At 43.7% G+C, this 23,219-nt stretch overlaps 1 protein-coding gene across 2 annotated transcripts in view; it reads left to right on the top strand.

The window, feature by feature from the left end:
* FNDC3B (fibronectin type III domain containing 3B) overlaps nt 1-22,617 on the top strand; it is a 338,247-nt gene extending 315,630 nt beyond the window's left edge. For both annotated transcript variants that reach the window (XM_059391541.1, XM_059391542.1), the window contains exons 24-26: nt 6,152-6,318; nt 9,425-9,552; nt 19,000-22,617. In XM_059391541.1, the coding sequence (XP_059247524.1) occupies nt 6,152-6,318; nt 9,425-9,552; nt 19,000-19,311 (607 nt within the window). In that variant the 3' untranslated portion in view covers nt 19,312-22,617. The remainder of the gene's footprint in view (nt 1-6,151; nt 6,319-9,424; nt 9,553-18,999) is intronic.
* The last annotated feature ends 602 nt before the right edge of the window (nt 22,618-23,219 follow it).

Raw genomic sequence — 23,219 nt, 5'->3', positions numbered from 1 at the left:
AACCAGCTTGTCCAAGTTCATGGTAACAGACTCTGCATCGTGCCCAAGGTTTTTGTCCGTCTTTGTACCAACCAAGGAGACACTCTGACAGGCAAACAGAATAAGCAGAACCATTTTGTATTCACAGATCTGTAGAACATTTTCTTAAATCACTGTTAAATTGGCAACGTTAAACCCCTGTGTGTGCTTGCTACCATAGAAGTGTTTAGTTTCAAGACATTATTACAATCAATGCTGAAGCAAGTGGGAGGCAGAGCCATAAAGAATTCATTTAGACTGTAAACTTTCAGTGACCCACCCGACCTTCTGCCTTGTTTATGTTTCCACTTCCAAGTAAATATCTTTAGTACAAGAGAACATTTCGGGCCATTTTTCCTTTCTCTCAGTAAAAATGCCCCGATTTCCACGAATGGGCAGCACTGGTCCTGGACCCACAGCTCCCATCTTCCTCGGCCGTCCGCAGCCATTCTTGGCCTGGGTTAACCGGGCCAGGGTGGGTGGTGCTCACGTGTACAGCTTTCTCTGTGGCTCAGGAAAGCCGAAAGGTTGCCATTCTGGGGGCATCCTTCAGGCTTCTCCAACATTAACAACCAAGGTAAACCACTCATAACCCTTGGTGTTGTGTCCTTAATAACATGAGTGTTAGCATTCCCACAAGCACTAGGCATTTCGTACCGAGTTCCGCCAGCATGATCCCATTTGATTCTCACAACAGCCTGTGAGGGGAGGCATTATTGTCACACCCATTTTTCACAGACAGAAATAGCTTCGTGGCTCTGGAGCCCAGAAGCCCCAGGCTGTGAACCTAAATTCAAGCTCAGGTCTGTGAACTCGGGACTGTTTTCATACCCTTCCCCTCCTTAGCCAACGGCGCAGCTCTGCGGGTGTTTCTATACCTGTTCTCTTGGTCTTCCAAGGGAAGGGTCATGGGGTTGAGGCCACCCAAGGTACACAGCCCTGGGCAGCAGGGGTAGAGAGCAGAGTGGAAGACCCCCTCAGAGGCAGTGCCAGTGTGGGCCCGCGGCTCCGGGATGACCTTTAAGCAGCTGTGATTCCGCGGGGGTGCCTGTGGCTGCATTCGGGAGCAGACACTGAAATCGCTCTGTGACTGCACTGAGCACGTGCTGTAGTCCGGGAGCCATGCTGTCAGGTATGCGTAGTTCATCGTGTTTCTGTAGCATCAGAGCACCTCCCCGTCGCGGATCCCTTATTGCCCAGGCCACCCTCTCTCCCTCAGGAGCCAAGGGACTGAGATCTTGGTGAGAGTTCCTTGACCATCCTCTGATGATGTCGGCACCCCAGCTGCTCCAGATCCTCCCGCTTCTCAGTTGGCATCCACCCCCTTCCCCAGGCTTGGGACAGTGCACACTGAAATCAGAGCTTTCCGGGCCTTCGAGACTGTAGGATTCCTGTTGTCCTCTGGCAGTGACTCCTGTCCCAGGCAGTGCATGAACACAGGTGGAGTCCAAGCCATGACCCTGGATGGCCCAGATCATAGGGGGAGGGATCAGCAAAGCTGGGTGGCTCCTGTCCTCTCTTCATGGCACAGACATGCTCTAGGGGCTGGATCCTTGGCTGCCATTTAGAATGTGTAGCCTTCAGTCACTGAGTCTGAAGACACACGGTGTATCTTTAATTCTATCACCAAAGGCCTCTGGCTGACTTATTAATGAATTTTAAAATGAAGATGGTTTAAAAAAAAAAATTTAGGAAAGAAAAACTTCGGTTGGTCTTTGTTAAAACACTTACTTCATGAATATTTGTAGCCTCTGCGTGGGTGGTTCTAGCCATGGGTTGCTCCCCTCGGAGCCTCCCTGAGAGGCCACCATGCAACTAGCTTTAATCACTGGCTCCAAAGAAAGGACGTTCTTTATTCTCCTGCCTCTTGGAGTGATGGAGAATAATGATAGCGTTGCGGTAAAAGAGGGACCCTGTGCCTCTTAATGCTGGCTTGTGAGCTTTTTATTTTGTTTGGGTTGGCCTTTGTTTAAGACAGACATCACTGTCAGCACGCACAGAAAGAAATTGAGGATCCGTGACACTTACCTACGGCGAGCTCTGTGTAGGGCCTGTGGCATTTACGTGAGCTCTCAAACCCAGTCCACCAGAGACCAGTGAGGGAGGCGTTCTCACCAGGAGTCCCAGCGCGGAGGATGAGCGGACTTCCTGAGGGAGCCCTGTGGCTGACACCTCTGGCCGGTGCACAACCTGGCTCACCGGACGGCCTCTCTCCCCACACCGCCAGCTCTCTACCCCAGAGAAAAGAAAGGAACCTCGGGATTAGCCAGTGGGGATGTAGATGGTCTCTCAGGAGGGAGAGTGGAGTTTGATAAAAACCCTAGCACTATAAAATAGTTGGCACCTGTGGGAGTGGTGATTACAGGTCTAAACACTTCCGTTAACCCAGTAAACCTGACCACGGTGCCGTGAGGGAGGTTGGGGCCTGAGGACCCTTAATGCACAGAGGGGAAGACTGAGGCACAGAGAGGCTAGATAAGTTGCTGGCGGCTCACAGTCTCGGTGCTTGTTCTGCTCATGGAACCCGCATGGACGAGGAGTGTATTGGGGATGGTGGGAACCGGTGTTAGCCCTCAGAGTTTTCAAAATAAAGACTCTTGAAACCCCTGAAGTGAGACTAAAAGTGCCAAACTGGCCATTAACTTGGGAAGGTCATGTCTCCAGAAACCTAAAATCCGAGGTGAGAGTTTAGGAAAGATTTGAGATTTTGATTAACAAGCTGACTTACATGGAGCTCTTAACTAGAATCCATTGACCTGTGCATTTAATACATTTCTTTGTTGAAAGTAAAGCAGCATGAAATTAGACATGAGTATGGTCAATGATTTCCGTATGAGAAGGTGAATACCCAGTCTTTGTATTCTCTTACCCTACAGTCTCACCCTTGCGCTTCTCTTCTACTCCACCTCTTATGTTTCCTCAAGAAGAAGGAGGGTACGGGAAACCTGTCAAGGGATAAACATAGCAACTTTTTTTTTTTTTTAATAGATTTTGCTTGTTTGTCAGACCACAAGCAGAGGGAGAAGCAGGTTCCCCACTGAGCTGGGAGCCCACGCTGGGCTCCATCCCAGGGCTCTGGGATCATGACCTAAGCCAAAGGCAGATGCTTCACTAACTGAACCATCAGGTGTCCCAAAAGAATGAACTTCTAAAACTCTTGGCAGGCCTCAGAAGTCCTCAGAAGGCAGGAGTGAGGCTGCCTTGCTTCATTGCTTAGCTCCTTCTGACCTTGGGTCTGTGTATCCGCCCTAGGGCGTAGGTGCACGAGGACAAGACACCCCCTTTTCTCTAAGTAAGCCTTTGGGGTGGAGTAGTTGGCCCTGCCAGCTATTTCAGAATGTTTCTCCCAAAGCTGCTAGGATTCCTGGTGTCTCCCCTAGCCGCTCCCATGCCCCTTTGACTCAGGAGAGAGCCTGTCACATGCCCATCGTCCTCGCTGCACTGACTGAGGGCTCCGTACCTGGCTAATTACAAGACCTAGGAAGTAGCCCCATCCAGTTTGGCTACTTCCCCAAAATTCCTTCCATGGCTTTTCTGAGGGGAGGGAGGTCAGACAAAGCAGGGCAGCAAGCAAGTCATGACTTCTTATTGCTAAAGTAGACAGAGGGCTAAATTAAAGGACTGGTTAGATACATGCTTATTCTACAGAAGGCTGGAGGGAGAAAGGATGACTGCTTTCTCTCCCGTTCTCTGTGCTCTTCTGCTGGGTGCGCCAGGCTGCCAGCCCCCAGCTTTCTCTCCAGGGGAAGCGCCAGCTACAAGCTGGGCCTTCTGCACGTGCATCCACCTTCATTGAATGCAAGGGGAGTAAACTGGAACCTGAAATCCATTGGTAAATGTCTCCTTCAGAGTCATTCTAGCTTTTTTCTGAAAGCAGATGCAGCCCCGCTTTTTTTTTTTTTTTTTTTTTTTTTTCCCCAGTAACACTATCCCCAGACTTAAACAGATGCTTTAATGGCAAAAATCTCAGAGTCCTTCAGTGCTGGCACCTGTTTCTACAGTGCCTTCTGTAAATTGGGATGCGATTTTTAGGAACTGAAATGCAGCACTGAAAGCCAAACAATCAATTAAAGGGGGAAAAATAAAAACAGTCCAGAAGCAGATTTTGATGTATTTGAAAATTGGTATGTATGCTATTTGCCTGATTTAGGATGATGCTACCATATCAGAGTCCTAAACCTGCTTCAGTCCATTTCTCTGAGTGCTACTGTCCACGCAGATGTACTGACCATATTGTCAAAAGGAAACAGTCTCCTAAGAGCAGGGCTTGTCAGGGAAGCAGTACTATTGCTAGTAACCCCTCTCCAGATTCTTTGAAAAACCAGGCTTTTCTTGCAAGTTTGTAATGAGGATGTAACACATTTACTTCTTAAACCGTGACTTCCATTTTGTGGTACAACCAAAGGCCGTGACTCTCTCTGGTCAGAGATCCTGGCCCATGGGGAGCATGAGTTAATGAATAGCTATTTGCCTCCAGCATTAGCAAGGGAGTCTTCATTAAGGTGGTAATGTGTCAGGGCACCAAATAGGTTGCCATGGTATTTGTGAGTTTCTGAGTGGACTCTGGCTTTCCCTGAAATGGAACATGTTCAGCCCCCAGTAAATGTGCTTCCTTGCACAGCACAGCAGAGGGAACGCGAAATAGTGAAATGACTAGGGCTCAGGAACTCAGTTGGGAAGGCTGATGAGTGCATGGGTGTTTTAAGTATTGGCTTGGGGCGCCTGGGTGGCTCAGTGGGTTGGGCCTCTGCCTTTGGCTCAGGTCATGGTCTTGGAGTCCTGGGATGAGCTCCACATTGGGCCTTCTCAGCAGGGAGCCTGCTTCCCTCTCTCTCTCTCTGCCTGCCTCTCTGCCTACTTGTGATCTCATTCTCTCTGTCAAATAAATAAATACAATCTTAAAAAAAAAGTATTGACTCTCGGACAGGGTTTCTGAAAAAGTTGTTTAATCTCTAGACCTACCCACCCATCCATCTGTCTGTCCAGAGGAACGGTTCTCCGACCCAGGGAAAGGCTGCTGCTTTCAGAAAGCTCTAACTACACACAGGCCCAACCAGCCCACGGGGATTCAGTCTCACTCATTCATCTTTGAAGCCACAGAGCCTGGCACACAGCAGATGCTCAAGAAATGTTTGCTAAATGAATTCATAAATCCTGCCTACCCCTTAGGCCACAGTGGCCAAGAGTCTAGACATTTTAAAGCATTGTTCTGAAGACTGCGGTTTGTCCTCAGACACTGCGAGAGCCAATGAGCCTGTGTCGGACCAAGTCATGTTGTGGTCTTCCACACGTCCCTGGGCTGGCGGGATTCAGGTCCCAAATCTACAGAAATTCTGGATAATTTGGGGGCAGTTACTTCCAAAATTTTATATTTAACTGTAAAAAGACAAACGATAGCATATACTAATCCAAGGTAATCCAGTTTTATTATAAAAATACAAATTTTTCAAGACCCTGGGGGAAAACACTTGAAAATGTAAGTCCTTTTTTTTTTTTTTTTTTTTTAAGATTTTATTTATTTATTTATTTGACAGAGGGAGCACAAGCAGGGGGAGTTGGAGTGGGAGAAGCAGGCTTCCCTCCAAGCAGGGAGCCCGATGCAGGGCTCGATCCCAGGACCCTGGAATCATGACCTGAGCCGAAGGTAGACACTTAATGACTGAGCCACCTACGCGCCCCAGCCTTATTTTCTATATTCAGGCCTTCTACGCTTACACCTCTTGGAGGTAATAATTAGCAGAGTACAGAATAGTCCCGCCTCAGATTGGAGAAGGATCCAGAAGCTGCCAGTTTAAGCTGTCCAGTTTTGATTAACCTGATGAAGGATTCTAAGTATTTTTTTCTTCTTTTAAAATCTTTTCTCAAAGATCTGTAATCTTCAGTGTGTTCTCACTAGTTTGGAAAAGGGGCTTTGAAAGCTCTTGTGAAGGCAAAGGTTAAAATTGAAGGAATTTTCAAGCTAAACCTTAGTTCTTTGGGAAATCCAGGTAAAGAGGACATTGTATTTCTCAGGTGCCCAGTTAACATGAACTTCATTGCCTCGTATGTAGTAAAAGGTAAGTTAACAGTGATAATTAATTTCTTGTCACTAATGAAAGTTGAGGTGGCTAATGGATTCTGTTTTTTCCTCTAGGTTTATTTCCATCTACAGAGGACCCAGCCACACCTACAAAGTCCAGAGACTCACGGAATTCACATGCTACTCCTTCAGAATCCAGGCAGCAAGCGAGGCTGGGGAAGGGCCCTTTTCAGAAACCTATACCTTCAGCACAACCAAATGCATCCCCCCCACCATCAAAGGTTTGTAGACAGTGAATTCTAGCACATTCTTCTGTGAGAGTGAGGAAGTGCTGGAACTTGGAGTAGGAGGCTAGTTCTGACCTGATGTATACTCTTCTAGTATTTCTAACATCTGCAACCTAGAATCCTAACAACAGTCTCAAAGAGAAGGTTGGGGAACGGGTTCCTTGCAAAAGGGCCTCTCCTCAGGTCTTTATAAGTAATTACTGCAAATAATGTAGCCTCGTCCCCACAGGAGGTGGACAAAGAAAAGGACCACACCGAGTGACACACTTGGGGTTAGAAATGAGGGTGAATTCCTGGTGTTGATACACTTACAACAGTTCACCATGGAGGGCTTGAGGCTCTCCCTGTCCAGAGACCATCACAAAGAGCCGAGGTTGGTGTCTGCCTTCTGGTGACTCTCGTGCCCAGTGCCTGGCCTAGGCAACTTCATCGGCCTGTCCCCCAGCTGCACTCTTACTGTGCAGAGGTGCCTTTGAAAAAAGAGCCGCAGTGGCCTGTGCTCATCTCCTTGAGCTGAGCACAGTTGTCTTGAGGTTTGCCAGTGACTAGTTGACTCCATCCCTTTGTGGGGACAGGGAGTGAGCAAAAGCCGCTCGTCATGGACTCTCCCTCCACCGGGTCTGGTGAGCGATTATCTCCCTGGTGCACAGGTGACTTGCGGAATAGACAGGCAGCAATAAGGTAGGGCTGGCTCGGCCCTCCCAGCCAACCCCCACTCCCCCGCCATGACCTCCTGAACCTGTACGCTCTTACCACAAAAGGATGATTCCGATGAACGTCCCTGTGGCCACTGCAGGGGTGGGCAATGCTGGTGGCTCTTTCCATCCACTGCCCAAAATAACCCGAGGCTGACGGACACACAGGCAGCTTACCTGAACTAGGTTTTATCTGGGTAAAAGTGGGGGTTTGCTATGTATTACTAGATGACCAGGGGGGTGAGCGCAACCTTGAAAAAAGGTCCTTTGTATGTGTGGCCCCAGGAGCAAGGCCATTTGACTCGGTGCTTCATATCAGATGGGGGAAGAGGGGCTGTTTCTGCTTCGGCCAGGGCAGAGTCCACACAGAGGGAGAGACACCTCAGGGCCTGGGTCAGGGTCTGGTTTGGAGTCTGTGAAGGTTTCCTCTAGCTCCTTCCAGGGTGCTTGATGGTAGCTCCCTCCCCTCCGCAGTCCAGAAGTTCTTTGGCAATCGCTTCTCTATGTGAGTGCCAAACTAGGACAAATGGATATACCCATGCAAGGGCTCATGTGTCACTTGGGTACTAAGTGGCCCAGCCCTTTGGTACAGCTTCGCCTGGTGGCCGTAATGGAAGAGATTCCCGAACCCACCGGGACAGATAGGTTTGCTGTGACAAGAAGGGCTGGCCACAATTTACCAGCTGGCAGACGTCAGGGGTCTTTGTGACACTCCCTTTGTCTGGGGGGTCGTTGGTAGAGATTCAATTCATGGACAGTGGAACACTGAGTAAAAAGCACTTGACTTTCATGTACATTTTCTTCAGAAGGGCAGTTCCTGCCACTGCCACATTGATCAGATCCTCTTCCTCTTTGGGTCAGGAAGTTGTCTTAGCTGGAGGGCTGTTTGGTCTCATAGGGTCCCTCATTTTTTCCAAAAATTGCATGGAGTTTTGGCCAACTAATTGCAACTTCTTTTTAAGAAAACCTGCATTTTTCTGAAGCAGTATTGTGCAGAATCCCAAGTAGAAAGCGCTGCTTCTAAAGAATTTTAAGAGGAAGAGGGTTCAGAGAGGAGTAATGCATTCTAGTTACAAAGTAGGAAAATCTCAGGTATTGAATTAAACTGTAGAGATATAGCATAAGCTGTGAGAAAAAAAAGTTTAATTCTATAACATTTCACATGCTTTACTATAAACTAATACAGTTTTCCTTTAAACCAGAATTATGAGGGCGCTTGGGCGGCTCAGTCGGTTTGGTGTCTGCCTTTGGCTCAGGCTGTGATCCCGGGGTCCTGGGAACGAGTCCTGTGTTGGGCTCCTTGCTCAGCAGAGAGCCTGCTTCTCCCTCTCCCTCTGCTGCCACCCTCCCCACACACTGCTTGTGTTCTCTCTCTCTCTCAAGTGAATAGACTCTTTAAAAAAAAATACAAATAGATAACTTGATTTTTAAAGGGTTTCTGTCAATGCTGGCCATTCTCTGGGACTTAATCTCACATGTCACCTGCTTCTCAAACCTTCCTCAGACTCACACAGATCAGACTGTCCCTCTTTTGTCCGTACACCCCTGTTTAATCGCCTTCACATTTTGTTTCTATTTGTATTTGTCTCCTGCCTTGCTCGCCTCTTCCCTCAACTTGATCTTAATTCCCTTGAAAGTAGGGTGTACAGCCCCTGTTTGCATTCTCTAAAGTCTCAGCTCAGGGCCTCATCACGGAACATGCTCAGTAGTATTGAAAACATAATAAAAGTACATGGGGCGCCTGGGTGGCTCAGTCAGTTAAGCTGCTGCCTTTGGCTCAGGTCATCCCAGGGATCCTGGGATTGAGCCCCAGGGCCGGCTCCCTGCTCAGTGGGAAGTCTGCTTCTCCCTCTGCCCTTCCACTGCCTCATGTGTGCACTCTTTCTTTCTCTGTCTGAAATAAGTGAAAATCTTTTTTTAAAAAATTCTTTTAATTAAAAAATAAATGCGGGCCGCCTGGGTGGCTCAGTGGGTTAAGCCTCTGCCTTCGGCTCAGGTCATGATCCCAGGATCCTGGGATCGAGCCCCGCATCGGGCTCTCTGCTCAGCAGGGAGCCTGCTACCTCCTCTCTCTCTCTCTGCCTGCCTCTCTGCCTGCTTGTAATCTCTGTCTGTCAAATAAATAAGTAAAATCTTTAAAAACAAACAAATAAATAAATAAATAAATGCAATCCAGGCCAAGCAGTTATTATTAATAGGATAAGGAGCAAAGGAATTTCTTTCACCAATAGCTTGCTAGTCACGGAGTAGCTTCTCTGTGTGAAGGGTGCCCTGCAGGTTCTCTAGGAGGCTGGGCAAATATACTCAGAGCAGACACAAGCACACTCCCACTCTAAATTACAAAATGTTGGCGGTTACTGTGATACTTTGAATTTTGAGTTTAAACATGTGGATTTGTATTTCAGCACCTCGAGTAACACAGTTGGAAGGAAATTCTTGTGAAATCTTCTGGGAGACGGTACCACCAATGAAAGGGGACCCGGTCCACTACATCCTGCAGGTGTTGGTTGGAAGAGAATCTGAGTACAAACAGGTAAGAACTAGTGTGTATGGCATGTGTGTGGCTTGTCAGTCCGGCCTCTGCCTCTTGCCGTGAGCAATTCAGTGACTGGTAAGGGGCAGTTTTCTTCAGATCGGTCATAGGAACTACCTAACACCCACCCCTTTACGTAAGCCCTAGTTTACATTTTGTCTGTGGAGGTATTAAATTTTTAGTTCTCAAGCATGACCTTATAAAGAGCTTTAAATTCTGTATTCGTATTTTATATTGGCAGTGCTGTTTACAAGTAATCAAAGTCTTTATGTAGTTGAAAATCAGAGTGCCAGTGGTTTGACTATAGAGAGGAAGTAGTTTACAGCCCAACTGCTGAAGCTTTTTTGGGAGGGGAGGGGCAGGGGGGAAGCAGGGCCTGAACCCACAACCCTAAGGTCAAGACCTGAGCTGAGGGGCGCCTGGGTGGCTCAGTCAGTTAAGCATCTGACTCTCGATTTCAGCTCAGGTTATGATCTCAGGGACTGGGTTTGGCTCAGTACTGGGCATGGAGCCTGCTTGGGATTCTCTCTCTCCCTCTGCAAGTGCGTGCCCTCCCTCGCCCCCGCAAAAAAGACCTGAGCTGAGATCTAGAGCCTAAAGCTGAGCCGACTGAGCCACCAGTTCCCCAGGCCCCTCTGCCTTTTCTGTAGGAGCTGTAACAGAAGGAGAAGGAATAGGACTTGTTCAGCTCTGGGGGCCAGTGACTGAGCAGCACCAGTTACCGTTTGTCACCCTGTAATGTGCAGGAGAATCCCCAGAGAATCTGTTCAAATGCAGATCCTGGTGCTGTAGGTGTCGGGGGAGGGCTCCAGCCCCCAGGAGATGCTGGTCAGGGAACCAGAACTGGAGTCAGCAAGGCTTTACAGACACCATGATAAACCCATGCAAGAGAGAACATAACTGGACTATAGCCAGATAGAAAATTTGCTTTTCTTATTTTTCAAAACACTTTTAGATCCTTAATTCTTCCAACACTATAGATTATCAGTCACTGGCTACAAAAGATTAAGATACCCCATCAGTTTCTGTCCTGTTTCCAGGAACTTAATAACTTTTTGTGAAATCAGGATATGATACCATTACTCTAAGAAAAGGTGAAGCCCATTCCTTACCAGAATTTTTAATGGAGGCATGCGTGTATATCACTTAGAAACTACCTTCTGAAACATTAGCATAATTTGTAGAGCCCTCTCAGTTCAGCTTTAGAGGCTCCAGATACAGGTAGAAAATAATTTGATTCAGAGTTTTTGTTCAATTGCTGGCTAATGTTCTTTATTTAATAGTGAAGAATACTTGCAAATGTGGAAAACAAAGAAAATTTTGGTACATTTCATGTACTTTGTTAATATGAAGAAGCAGATAAAGAATGAACTGCTTTAACCACGTTTTGCAAAACACTGTTTTTAACTACGACATCTCCCAAGTATTGATTAACATCAGTGAACAATGTCATTGTCCAGTTTCCATCATTCCTCTTTAAGAGCAAAACACTGTTGTATTGTTTCACTTTCCAGTCTCGTTCTAGTAGATGTATCCCCAAAATGGGATACATCATGTGTTTGCTTCAGCATAACAGAAAAAATAGGATTGGTTGCAGGGTCTCAGCTCCGAGAGCGAGCTTAGGAATTTTCCCCACCAGATTTTGTCATCTTAATGCCAGCAACATTGTCCTGTTCCATAGCAATGGGATGATGGCTAAAGGATGAAATGTCACAGAATTTCACAGCGTAACATTTAACACTTAAGAATAATTCATGACCCAACAGTACATTCACTCCATGTTCGTCATTGTTATTTTAAAGACATTTTATTCACATACCATACTCTCTGCTTGTACTTAGAAAAATTTCTGCTTCTTAGAAGATAGTGATTGCTGTTTGACGTTGAAAAAATAGCATTATTTGATCACTGATTTAGATTTCATCAGCAGGTTGGCTCTTTTCAATCAGCTGTTTGTTTGGGACGGCTGGCTGGTTCAGTGAGAAGAGCACGTGACTCTTGTTCTCAGAGTTGTGAGTTCGAGCCCCGCTTTGGGTGTAGAGATTAATATCTTTAGATTTTTTTTTTTAAGATTTTATTTATTTATTTGTCAGAGAGAGAGCGAGTGAGAGCAAGCACAGGCAGACAGAGTGGCAGGCAGTGTCAGAGGGAGAAGCAGGCTCCGTGCGGAGCAAGGAGCCCGATGCAGGACTCGATCCCATGACGCAGGGATGACGACCCGAGCCGAAGGCAGCTGCTCAACTAACTGAGCCACCCAGGCGTCCCAATATCTTTAGACTTTTTTAATGGTTTTTTTTTTTTTAATTTGTTTAATGGTATATATTTAGACCCATGGACATAAAAATTCTGATTGTGAGTATGGTACCTACTCACATGTGTATACCTCAGAATTTCTTATTGTAGTTATAACTGAGTTTCTTTTTGGAAGTATATGAAAACATAGTATGTAGGGCAGGCTCAGTAGATAGGGACTAGCCTTCCTCACATAACCATGTGTTTACTTCATTTCCCAAGAAATGATTAAGGTGGGGAGTGTGGTACATAAAAAGCTACAGTTGAGTGAGGAACAATTTGTACTGACTTTTTTGTGTGTGGATTTTTGGGTTTTTTTTGTGTGTGTTTTTTTATAGTTTGGTTTTGTTTTTTGTCTCATTTTGTTTTCTTCTCCCTGTTCAATAAGCGGCAACTTAAACATGATGTTTTGAGTTCGCCATTCGCTTGTTCTGGACATGAAATAGGGAATGAAACCTATTCATACTATGGCTGCAAGAGTAATGGTTAAAATGATCATTGTCCAGAGATAACAGGCTTTGAATACGTAGAAGCAAAGCAAAAGAAAATGGGAGGTAATTACTGCTGAGCCCATAGCACGGCAGGGCTGCGGCTCTCGGAGCACTCATCAGACGGGATCCACTCATGTGCGCCCTTGTGTTCCTCGTTTTTGTTTTCTCGGCCCTGGCCCATAGTTAGGCACTCAGTCCGTGTTTCTTGCTTGCATGAAAGAGTCAGTTTCAAAGGAATGGAGTTACTTAACATCTGTGGTGGTGATGAGAGTAAGCTTCAGCGTGGGGTGGTAACTTAGGTGAAAAAAAAAAACCACCTCTAACAGGAAGGGTCTTTCCTCTTCCCAGACTTGGGTTTGTAGGCAAATGAAGGCACCAGAGCTCTCTCGGATGTTTTGCTTGAAACATTGACTTCAATTTTGCCTTGGTTCTAGCTTATTAGCTTGCCTTTGTTCAACTATCACAATATGAGGCGAGCAGCTGGCTTTAATCATAAAACAAGCTCTTCAAGTAGTAAATCCTCATCTAAAATTTTACTCTATATTAGGATGCATACACATGTTAATTTGGCTTTTCTGCCATTGATACACATGTTTTTTCCAAGAAGCTTAAAACTTCTTTTCAGATGGTATTAATTATAAAGCATTCTAGAAAAGCCTGAAAATTATATGTATATGCAGGTGACTAATTTTTTTTTACAAGATATAAAACAGTTTGATATCTACATAAGAATGTAATGAAAGATGATTCATATTCATGTCCCTGTTCAGACTGCAATAATTTGTACAAAAAATATTTAAACAATGGAGATGAGGAAAGAGCAACAAACTAACAAAGTATTGACTGTTAGGGGACAAAATTTTTGGCAAGTGATTAATATTCTTAGTGCTCAGGTTTGTTGCATTAAGAAAACCTTTAAAGCATCTGAAACTTTATGGACCTTTACAGTTAATTTGATAGCATCTTTGTATAAATAAATTTTCACTTTGTATCATTTTAGATGATAGTATGGGGACTTGTACTGATTCTTTGTGGCATCACATTAGGTACTGTGAGCAAAGGTCTTTCCATACACAGTTGTTTGAAAATCTTAGAGCTTAACGTATTTTTTAATGTATTTCCATTTAATTCTCTGACACAGTTTTTTTTTAATTTTTGTCTGTGTCAAGGGTCGTAAAGCAAAATAATAGATCAACATGAGGGAATTTAAAAGCCATCATTTTACGGGTTCTTAATTGTCTTAGGTTTTTAACTTCTGTAAGTATCTGATGACGGCCATCAGAAAATTGCTCATACATCCATTTAAAATGCATGAAACAAATACATCTTCAGTTTCAGGGAGCCCAGGTATCGGGCCCTGGTTTATTGAGAAACTCTTAGGTGCTCTGTACTATGAGGGATGTCTAGTGTATAACAGAAGACCATGGTCAGTGCTCTTAGCTTTCTAGACCCGTTGGGGTGAGAACAGCAGACCATCAAGAAACAGTTCAGTAACAGCCCCTTACCTGCCCTCCTCAGCTCAGGGACCTCAAGGGCCACCCTGCACTGCACCCACTACAAAGGAGGCTTACAGGTTGGTGAGCTCCCTGTTGAGCTGGAGGGTATCCCGCAGTCATGTGATAGGAGAAAAATTAATTCACCTCACTGAGCCTCAGCCACTTTGTTGTACAAGGAGGGACACTCATCCTCTATCTAACTCAGGGTCACTGGGAGCTTCCGACCCTTCAGTGGTGAGAATGTGCTGTGTAAATGACCGTGCTGTGCCAATATGTCTCCCTTTGCAGTCCTGGCGAGTGGCAGTGTTAATTAAGAGACGCAGGCACTGGGCCCGAGGCAGGCCCCCAGTGGTTCTCCCCAAAATACTCGCTGGAATAAAGGATTCCAACTCCACAGCATGTTGTTCTGAATTCAGGGTCACGGATTCTTCAGTTTAGTTATCTGGGTATTACTTTAAATCCTCCTCTTTGGAATAAACATGTCAAAATTACTTTAAAATATATCATACATCAAATCAAGAAGAGAAACAGTCTTTATAAAAATTATATCTATCTACTTTTTGTGATATTATGATTGGTTATTTCAATAAAGACAATCTTAAGTGGAACCATGCCTTTTAAATTGGGTTGAGGCAGGAGGAAAAACCCGTAATGGTGCCCCTGTCAGAGTGAATGAAAATAAAGGGACCCAGGGCGCACAGGCTGCCATCCTGGGGTGGGGAGCTGCACGGTCCCCTGAAAAGTCACTTCAGTCAAGGCACAGGTGTGTGGCAGACAGGATGAACATGTAGTTCAGTGACCCCCCCTCTCCCCCAGGCTGTGACAGTTTCCACCAAAACAAATCCGTTAGCTCCAACCCCAGGAACCAGAATCCATGGGAAAGGGGGCAGTGGGATTGTTTTAACTTTTCCTTAGCTAAGGATTAATCCAAAAGGCTTGAAAGCATTGTTGGCCATTTCTGAAATATACTAGAAACTCTATATTTTCTATCACTACACTGAAAACAACATATTGTTAGTGAGTCCATTTCTTTACAATGATGGCTGCACTCCTGTACAAAAAACTTTTCTGTTGCCTCTGTGCTGTGAGTGTATGTTCATGTTTATGGAGTTCTGGTAATTGTCCTCTCTTCAAGCACTGTGGTAGAAGAGTATCTACTCTGGACTCATTGAGGGTTCTAATGAGAGAACATTTACTGAGCATCTACTTAATTCAGGCCACCCATAGTGCAGGTTGCTGTGGCATTGCTAGAACACAGTCCCACACTCCATATGTGTAGCTTGGTTGGTTGGTTGGTTGGTTGGTTGGTTTTTTAAGATTTTTGTGTTGGCAGTGCTTGTAAAAGGGGGGAGCTGTTCCAGTTAAAACAACAAGAATGGGGACGCCTGGGTGGCTCAGTTGGTTAAGCAGCTGCCTTTGGCTCAGGTCTTGATCCCAGCGTCCTGGGATTGAGTCTCACATCGGGCTCCTTGCTCGGCAGGGAGCCTGCTTCTTCCTCTACCTCTGCCTGCCATTCTGTCTGCCTGTGCTCGCTCTCTCCCTCTCTCTCTCTCTGATAAATAAATAAAATCTTTAAAAAAAAAAAAAAAAACAAGAATGACGAAAAGAGAAACATTTACAAGTTGAAGGCTCTGTTTTAATTGGATTTGTCATTAGGAAGTTCCCTCCAATTAGATATCCTTTTCCTTCATTAAGCTTTTTGCCACATAGTATGAGAAAAGCAGCATTCCTTTTTTCTCTAAATACATTTTCAGAGATATCCATTCCAGGGATTAGAGTTCAGCAGAGCCATTAAAACGAAAATATGAGGTCTCTTTTTTCAAGATTCCATGAACTGGGCTCCTAGAAAATAAAATGTCCTTCTGCGCCAGCTTTCTTCAAAAGCTCTAATTTCGCAAACTCTGGAAACCATAGAATTCATTTAAACAGAAGTCAGCATTTATATCCCCTTCCCAAAAGTCTCAGAAACATCTGTGGGGATAGGTTAGTAACTGGTGTTCTGCCAGGAGTTCATTGTTTGATGGCAGAAAGTAAGAGGCCACGTTCCAGAAACTCTCACCAAGCCTTTGCTTGGCACAAACAGGTAGGGGGTAGGGAGTGGAAGGACTGCTTTCCATACCATAAAAGGGAAAGGCAGTGTTTTCTGTCTGGGACAGCAGCAACCAAAATGTGGTGATCTGGGAGGTTTTAACCAGAAACCCTGGAAAGTCAGTAGAGCTGTCTGGGAAGACGAAACCAGGCCAAGAGAACTGGACCTCATGTCAGACTTTTGTCATAAGACTAGGACTAAAGCAGAGGACAAGTGGTGGCATCACTCCCTCCGACAGAGGATAGGAGATGCAGGTCTGGGCAGCTCCAAGGGTGAGCGTGGGTATTTGAGTTAAGAGTGGGATCTCGGGCGCCTGGGTGGCTCAGTGGGTTAAGCCGCTGCCTTCGGCTCTGGTCATGATCTCAGGGTCCTGGGATCGAGTCCCACATCGGACTCTTTGCTCAGCAGGGGGCCTGATTCCCTCTCTCTCTCTCTGCCTGCCTCTCCGTTTACTTGTGATCTCTCTCTGTCAAATAAATAAATAAAATATTTTTTAAAAAAAAGAGTGGGATCTCACTGGGGGTCTACCGCTGTCCTTACTTATTGTGAGTCCTTAAGAAATTAACGGCCTCCCTGATCCTGTCTTTAACTCTAGCCAGGAGGACTGAATTTGATGGCAGTTGGCTTACCTTCAGTGTGTTTCTCTCACAAAGCCCTCTTCACCTCCAGTTTCTCATTTAACCCTCAGCCCCTCTTATGGTGAGGTTAGGTACTGTTACTATCCCCAGGTGAAAGAGGAGAAAAACTAAGACTCAAAGCTGATCGTTCCCTAAGTTCACAAACCTAGAAAGTACTGGAGTGGGTACTTAGACCTGGGGTCCTGATTCAGTTCCTGTGCCTGAGAAAGCTCTTCCCAGTGACTCCCTGTCAGACCAGGCCCAGTTCCTCAGGGTTGCGTGGAGAAGAGCTCCCATAGCTAGTCTTTTGACCTTTGATAAATGCAAACAGATATTTTAAGAAGTGAGGCCTCTGTAAGAATCAATAAAAGAGGTTATAGCGGGAAATCTTAGAGTAAAAGCGTAAATGGCAGACTTTACTCCAACTTAATAAACATCCCAGTGCTGACTTACCGCCATAGAATCAGAACAGATTATTAACTGGGACATTGCAGATAAGAAACCAAAGCTTGGGGTCACCTGAGGCTCAGGTCATGATCTCAGGGTCCTGGGATTGGGCCCCACATCGCATCTGGCTCTCTGCTCAGCAGGGAGCCTGCTTCCTCCTCTCTCTCTCTCTGCTTGCCTCTCTGCGAAATAAATAAATAAAATCTTTAAAAAAAAAAAAGGCTGAATATATGCCTGTCCTGTGACCTGGTAATTCTACTCTTCGGTATATATCCACTAGGAGGATCATGAAAAATCATGAAGAAGAACGCTTACAACTGTAAGAACATTAATAACAGCTCCAAACCAGAAACTATCTAAATGCTCAAAACAAACAAACAACACTTGAATGGCAAGTGTTGAGGGACCTTCTTTATCAAACTGGTATACTCATCCCATGGGTTACAAATCATTCCCTTTAGGAATGGTCCCAAAAGTTTCCAAGAAAAGACTTTTCTCAGAAAACAGCAACTTGAACACTATAAGGTTAAGAAATTAAATCTAGATTAAGAAAGCGAAGAACATTCATACTTATAAGATCTCTTTAAAGAAAAAGAAATGTACACCACTGTTTTCTTGAGACCACTCACATGTTGGGAAAGAATTCATAAAGAGGTTCCATCATGGTATATAGGTAGAACTCTCGAGTAGCTGGCGGTGGGTGTGTGGGTTGAGGCAATGATCACGACTGACAGCCAGCTCGTCTTAAACCATCCATTTAGCTAACTCATCATTGGAACAAAAAGAAAGACCGGTGTGGGTCTTCTTATGACTCTTTCGTAGTTGGTTGCTCCAGCCCAGTTCTGTCTAGGACTCCAGATGCTAATGCTTTTGCTACAGTCTTTAAAGAAACAGGGTGATGCGCCAGGAGGAGCATGCTTAAAAATCTTACAGAGGAGGTGTGCCTGGGTGGCTCAGTGGGTTAAAGCTCCAGCCTTTGGCTTATGTCATGATCCCAGGGTCGTGGGATCAAGCTCCATATCGGGCTGTCTGCTCGGCAGGGAGCCTGCTTCCTCCTCTCTCTCTGCCTGCCTCTCTGCCTACTTGTGATCTCTGTCAAATAAATAAAATCTTTTTTAAAAAATGTTACAAAGGAATAGCAGAAGCATCAATGAAAGAGGAAGAATTGGTTTTCTGGCACTTAGGCACTAAACAAAAGTATAATAAGACAAAGTCTACTTGTGAAAATGGAAAAGGAGGGAGGAAAAAAGTCTTAAGAAAAAGGCTAAATATCAAGTGAAATTGGGTCCCTTTTGTAAACTGGGAGATCCTTCTGCTGTCTTTCTTTGTCCAACACTAAGTGCATGGCCAATGCACCTGTGTTCACTGGCAGAATGTCCTATTTTTTGGTAGAAGTTTACACACCAGACTTTAAAAACACTCAGCATTGGTAGATTCCCACTAACTGTACAGCTGGCAAGTAGAGATCACTGGAGATACTTCTTATTTTTTAGGGCATTTGTATTAATGGGCAAAACTGACAGCTTTACCGGGTTAGCCTGTAGCCAGGTTGAAAATGCTAACACCTGTCACTTAATTGCTGTGCTTTAGTAATACAGTTGGAGTTGTTTTAAGATTCTAGATCGTGCACTGTGCACTGGCCACGTACCAGGCCTGTTTTAAGCACTTTATAGATGCTAACTCAGTGCCACTCACCCAGGAAAGATTCAGTTAATTTTACTTTCTTGTTCTAACTGTTCACCAGCCAAATCTCTTAAAATTTCATTAGACGTGTATTACTTTGGTCAACTGCGATTCCATTCACTGGATTTTGTACTCTATTTGCTTGGGGTGGGTTGGAATGAATATCCATCTTTTGTTGTTGATTGAAATACAGACGAGGAGAAGTAGCTTTCTACCCCATTTTGGTAATTCTGGTCATGCTGGAGTAGACACCAGGGGCCTGATAGACCTGGATTATCAGATTATTGTTTTTCCAGAGTAATTGACCAGGACTTCTCTGTCTATCCTTGAAGGTATACAAGGGAGAAGAAGCAACATTCCAAATCTCAGGCCTCCAGACCAACACAGACTACCGGTTCCGCGTATGTGTGTGCCGCCGCTGCGTAGACACTGCTCAGGAGCTCAGCGGAGCTTTCAGCCCCTCTGCGGCTTTTGTATTACAACGAAGTGAGGTCATGCTGCCAGGGGACACGGGGAGCTTAGACGATCCCAAAATGAAGAGCATGATGCCTACTGATGAACAGTTTGCAGCCCTCATTGTGGTTGGCTTTGCGACTTTGTCCATTTTATTTGCCTTTATATTACAGTACTTCTTAATGAAGTAAACAAACCCAACAAAACTAGAGGTATGAATTTAATTAATGCTACACATTTTAATACATACATTTATTCAGATATTCCCCTTTTTACACCCTTCTGTTCTTTGATTTATATACTTGTTTTACAGATTTAGCTAGGAAAAAAAAATATCAGTGTTTTGGTGCACCTTTTTGAAATGCAAAACTAGGAAGAGATTAAACTGGATTTTTTTTTTTAAAGGAAAAAAAAAAAAAAGAAGAAGAAAAGCAAACCAGATACCAAAAGCTAGCTTTCTTATGTTTTCTTTTAAATTTTCAGATTTGCCTTTATTCTGTTTTCACTGATGTCTTTTGCAGGCCTTTGATTTTTTTTTTTTTCCATGTTACGGTTTAGTAATTTATATTCACCAGTCACTTCTTTGGTCTTGATCATCCGTCTCTGTGAACGTGAATCACAGTGTGTGTACTTACAGGTCTAGGATTTCAGTGTCATCGGAGTCTTACCACACAGCTACAACCGCAACAACAACGTACGGAAGATGTGTTCACTCAAATAAGGCTGCCCTAAACAACCATTTTGTCACTCAGTTATTTAACTGTTTAGCTCATTTAAATCAAAATGTGTACTTTAATCTGAAATGTTTTAATAATCTCTGTTTCTTATGATTTTAACACTATGAGCTGCCTGTCTAAGAAATCAAGTAACCAAAATGCACCTATAAATTATGGAACATTGTAGATTTTACCCCAGCGATTCATAGCCGTAACTTTAAGAGGGCATTGTGCAATAGTTAGTTGTTTCCTTGTTCAGCTGTTTTAAAAGCTGCTTTAACTTGTTTGTTTGTCTTTGTGTATAACTACTTCTAATCTAATCACTAGAGTTATTATATTCTGTTATGTTTGACCAGAGTTATATGACGAGAACTGGTGACAGTTTAGTGCCTCTGCCCCTTGTCCATGATTTACACTAATTGCGAGCAGTCTTCTTACACGTCAGCTCATTGTTTTGGAAAGATTTGCCGTAAGGCTGTTCTTTGAGGTATCAGTGAAGTGATTGAATTTCAGTACCTTAATTCAGCGCACATCAGATTCATCTAACAGCGGATAAAAACCTATTAAAACCCAAAAGAGAGTCATCTAAACTTGTAGTTCCTATTTTTGTGGGGTTGACCTGGCCATGTGTGGAGAGGGAATGATAGATGGTGGTAAACACAGGGTGTTTGGGGGTGAAGGAGCCCTAGATTCTCTCCCTGGATCTGTCACTAACTTGCTGCGTGACCTGAACACGTCACTTTACCTCTCTGTGCCTCAGTTTCCAGTGCATTAAATAATAAAAAGAAATAAAATAAAATGGGGATTCTAACGTTTGTAAGTGCTTTGAGATCCTTGATCAACAGGTGCTATTGGAGTGCAAAGTGTTACTCTTGCATGTTTATTCTGAGTCATGAGATAATCAGTTTTAACCCAAAGTCATTGGATTATTTATATGAAGTCCATAATGTTCGCGTACCTCAGGGACATTTAAGAGTTGGAGGTGCAAATATATTCCAAAAGGGTGCAACAGACACAGTGTATCCCCCTGCTTCTGTTTTTGTATATTTTTGCTACTTGGTTTTTCTTGATCATAGCAATTCTGTGCTTGGTCTGTGTTGTCTTAAGATGCAGTATGCTGTACTAGCTTATGATATTCCCATACCAAAGTCATGGGGAAACCAACATTATTTTTTTTTTGGTTTATTTATACTATATTCTGCATACAGTACTTTAAATGCCAATTTCAGTGCAATCTTTATTTATTGTAAAATTTTTTAAATGTACTTATGTACTAATTTTCCCTTGTAGCATGTTATTTTGTGTGTGTGTGTTTTATACTTTTGTAATTTTAGGTCAGTCTTGTTCCTTGGCAACATCTGTAGTATTACGAATCTTCTGACATTTTCTTGTGTTTTTAAAAGATAAGAGCATCTAGTGCATTAAATGCCAAAAAAAAAAAAAAAATCCATTATCAGTGATTGAAACGTTTACATGTGCCCCAAAATCCATAATCATCTCTTGAAAGAAAGCGCTACGATCAATGAATTATTCTGTGTGCCTATATTGATGTAGTAAGTACTAGAGAGTTTTGTATTTTGTTACTGACTATAATAATTAGTTGAATTAGCCTTGCAAAGTGATGGCATCAAGGTAAATATATTTTTGCCAAAGTTCTGGCCTTCCAAAACTCAACCCTCTACTTAATTGTGTATTATGACCCACTATAACATTGCATCTGCATTTTCTGAGACCATCTCAGGCGGGTGTTTTTGTTTTGTTTTGTTTTTTGTTTTGTTTTGCGGGGATGGGTGGGGAGGCTTTCTTTTTCTTTTTAAAGCAGTGAAGATTCAACAGAGTACAAATTCCATGTTGAACAGCAGGGGGGGAATCGGTCCTTTTTGGAAACACTTCAGAACTGCTGCTATAAAGAAATTCTCGGAATGGTTTGAAACATTTTACATGAAATAATGGCGTCAGGCCCAGATTGCGATGAGTACTTTCTCTTTTTGAGATTTTCATCTTGTTGAACCACCATAAAGCTGAAGTGTGTCACAGACCAGCTGACTGCACTTTATTTTATTGTTTTCTGTGATTGGGTATTCATTATCATCCCTTTGGTCAAAAAATGACTACTCCATCTGGCACGGTTCTCTGTCACAAATATGTATATGTGACATTGATATATAACTCTGTAGACATTGCCGTTACACACGAACAATAAAATAAAGTGTTATATTAAACTTATTTCTTTGCCCTTTTGCGATACGTAGGAATGAATGAGCGGCTGGCTTCCGACGCTCTGTCAGACTCTCATCCCTGGCACAAGAAATTCCAGTCATGTGAAGCAAACTGCCCTTTGTCCTCAAAGAAATGGTCTCAACACTTTTTTTAAAAGATTTTTTTTCATATTATCTATCTTGTTCTTATCAACTTGAAATGTTGGCATTTTCTAACTGTTTCGTTGGCTACAGTCATTCAGTATTCCTGTCAAAATTGAAAAGTGCCCTAATTGAATGTGTCTGAATGTTATCCTTGCACAGTTCTTTAAATTGAAAGACAAAATGTTTTACCTCACTGTTGGACATACATTCCAAGCTTTTCAACTTTAGGAGAAAAAAAAATAATCATATGTTTTCCTGTATTGTAAATTTTAGACTATTTCATATACATTGTATTAAAACTGCCATATCAATTTTAATGTATAGATTTTGCAAATACTATGCTATATGTAATACCTAACTGTATCTGTAGTGTATATGTAATATATTTATGCCCAATAAATGTTTTAATTCTTTCTGACTTAAGTAGGGTTTTTCTGCCAAGAATAGGACTTGCTTTTTGTTGTTGTTGCTGTTGTTCCTTTTTAAAAACTTGAACCACGTCCCCAAAGTTGCAAATTCAAATGCCTTTGGAGGCCAGGCAGGTGATGCTTCCTGTGCCACCCAAGGGAGCAGTTACAGCCCAGCTCCAGCTGATTGGGGTCCTGTAAGATGGCAGGCCACAATCATACATGCTCATGTTTCCAAAGAAGCTAACAAAATTCAGATTTCCCTTTACAGAACAGCTAAAATATGACTGTGGCCCACAGAGGCCCAGGAGCTGCCATTTATTTTTTGTCAGAGCCTGCGTTCCTAGCATACTATCCAAATGCCAAACCTTAGGAGCCCAGGTCTATCTCTGGATACTGAGACCTAGCACATTCCCTCCCCGCCTCAACTTCCCACGGTTTGGCCTGCCTTCTTCCTTGCTCTGGGTCTCATTCAACAACAGCAGCAGCAATAAAGCACAGTGTCCCTGCTAGGGCCATGGTTTCATTTGGTTTAGATTGTTTTGCTAGGAATCCCTATTTTTTTGTTTTATTTCTGGGAGAAAGAAGTGTATGGAGAAACTGTTTCAAAGAA

Source organism: Mustela nigripes, chromosome 2, assembly GCF_022355385.1.
Source record: "Mustela nigripes isolate SB6536 chromosome 2, MUSNIG.SB6536, whole genome shotgun sequence".
NCBI lineage: Eukaryota > Metazoa > Chordata > Mammalia > Carnivora > Mustelidae > Mustela > Mustela nigripes.
Note: the sequence above shows the minus strand (reverse complement) of the source record. Positions and strands in the feature narration are given on the sequence as shown.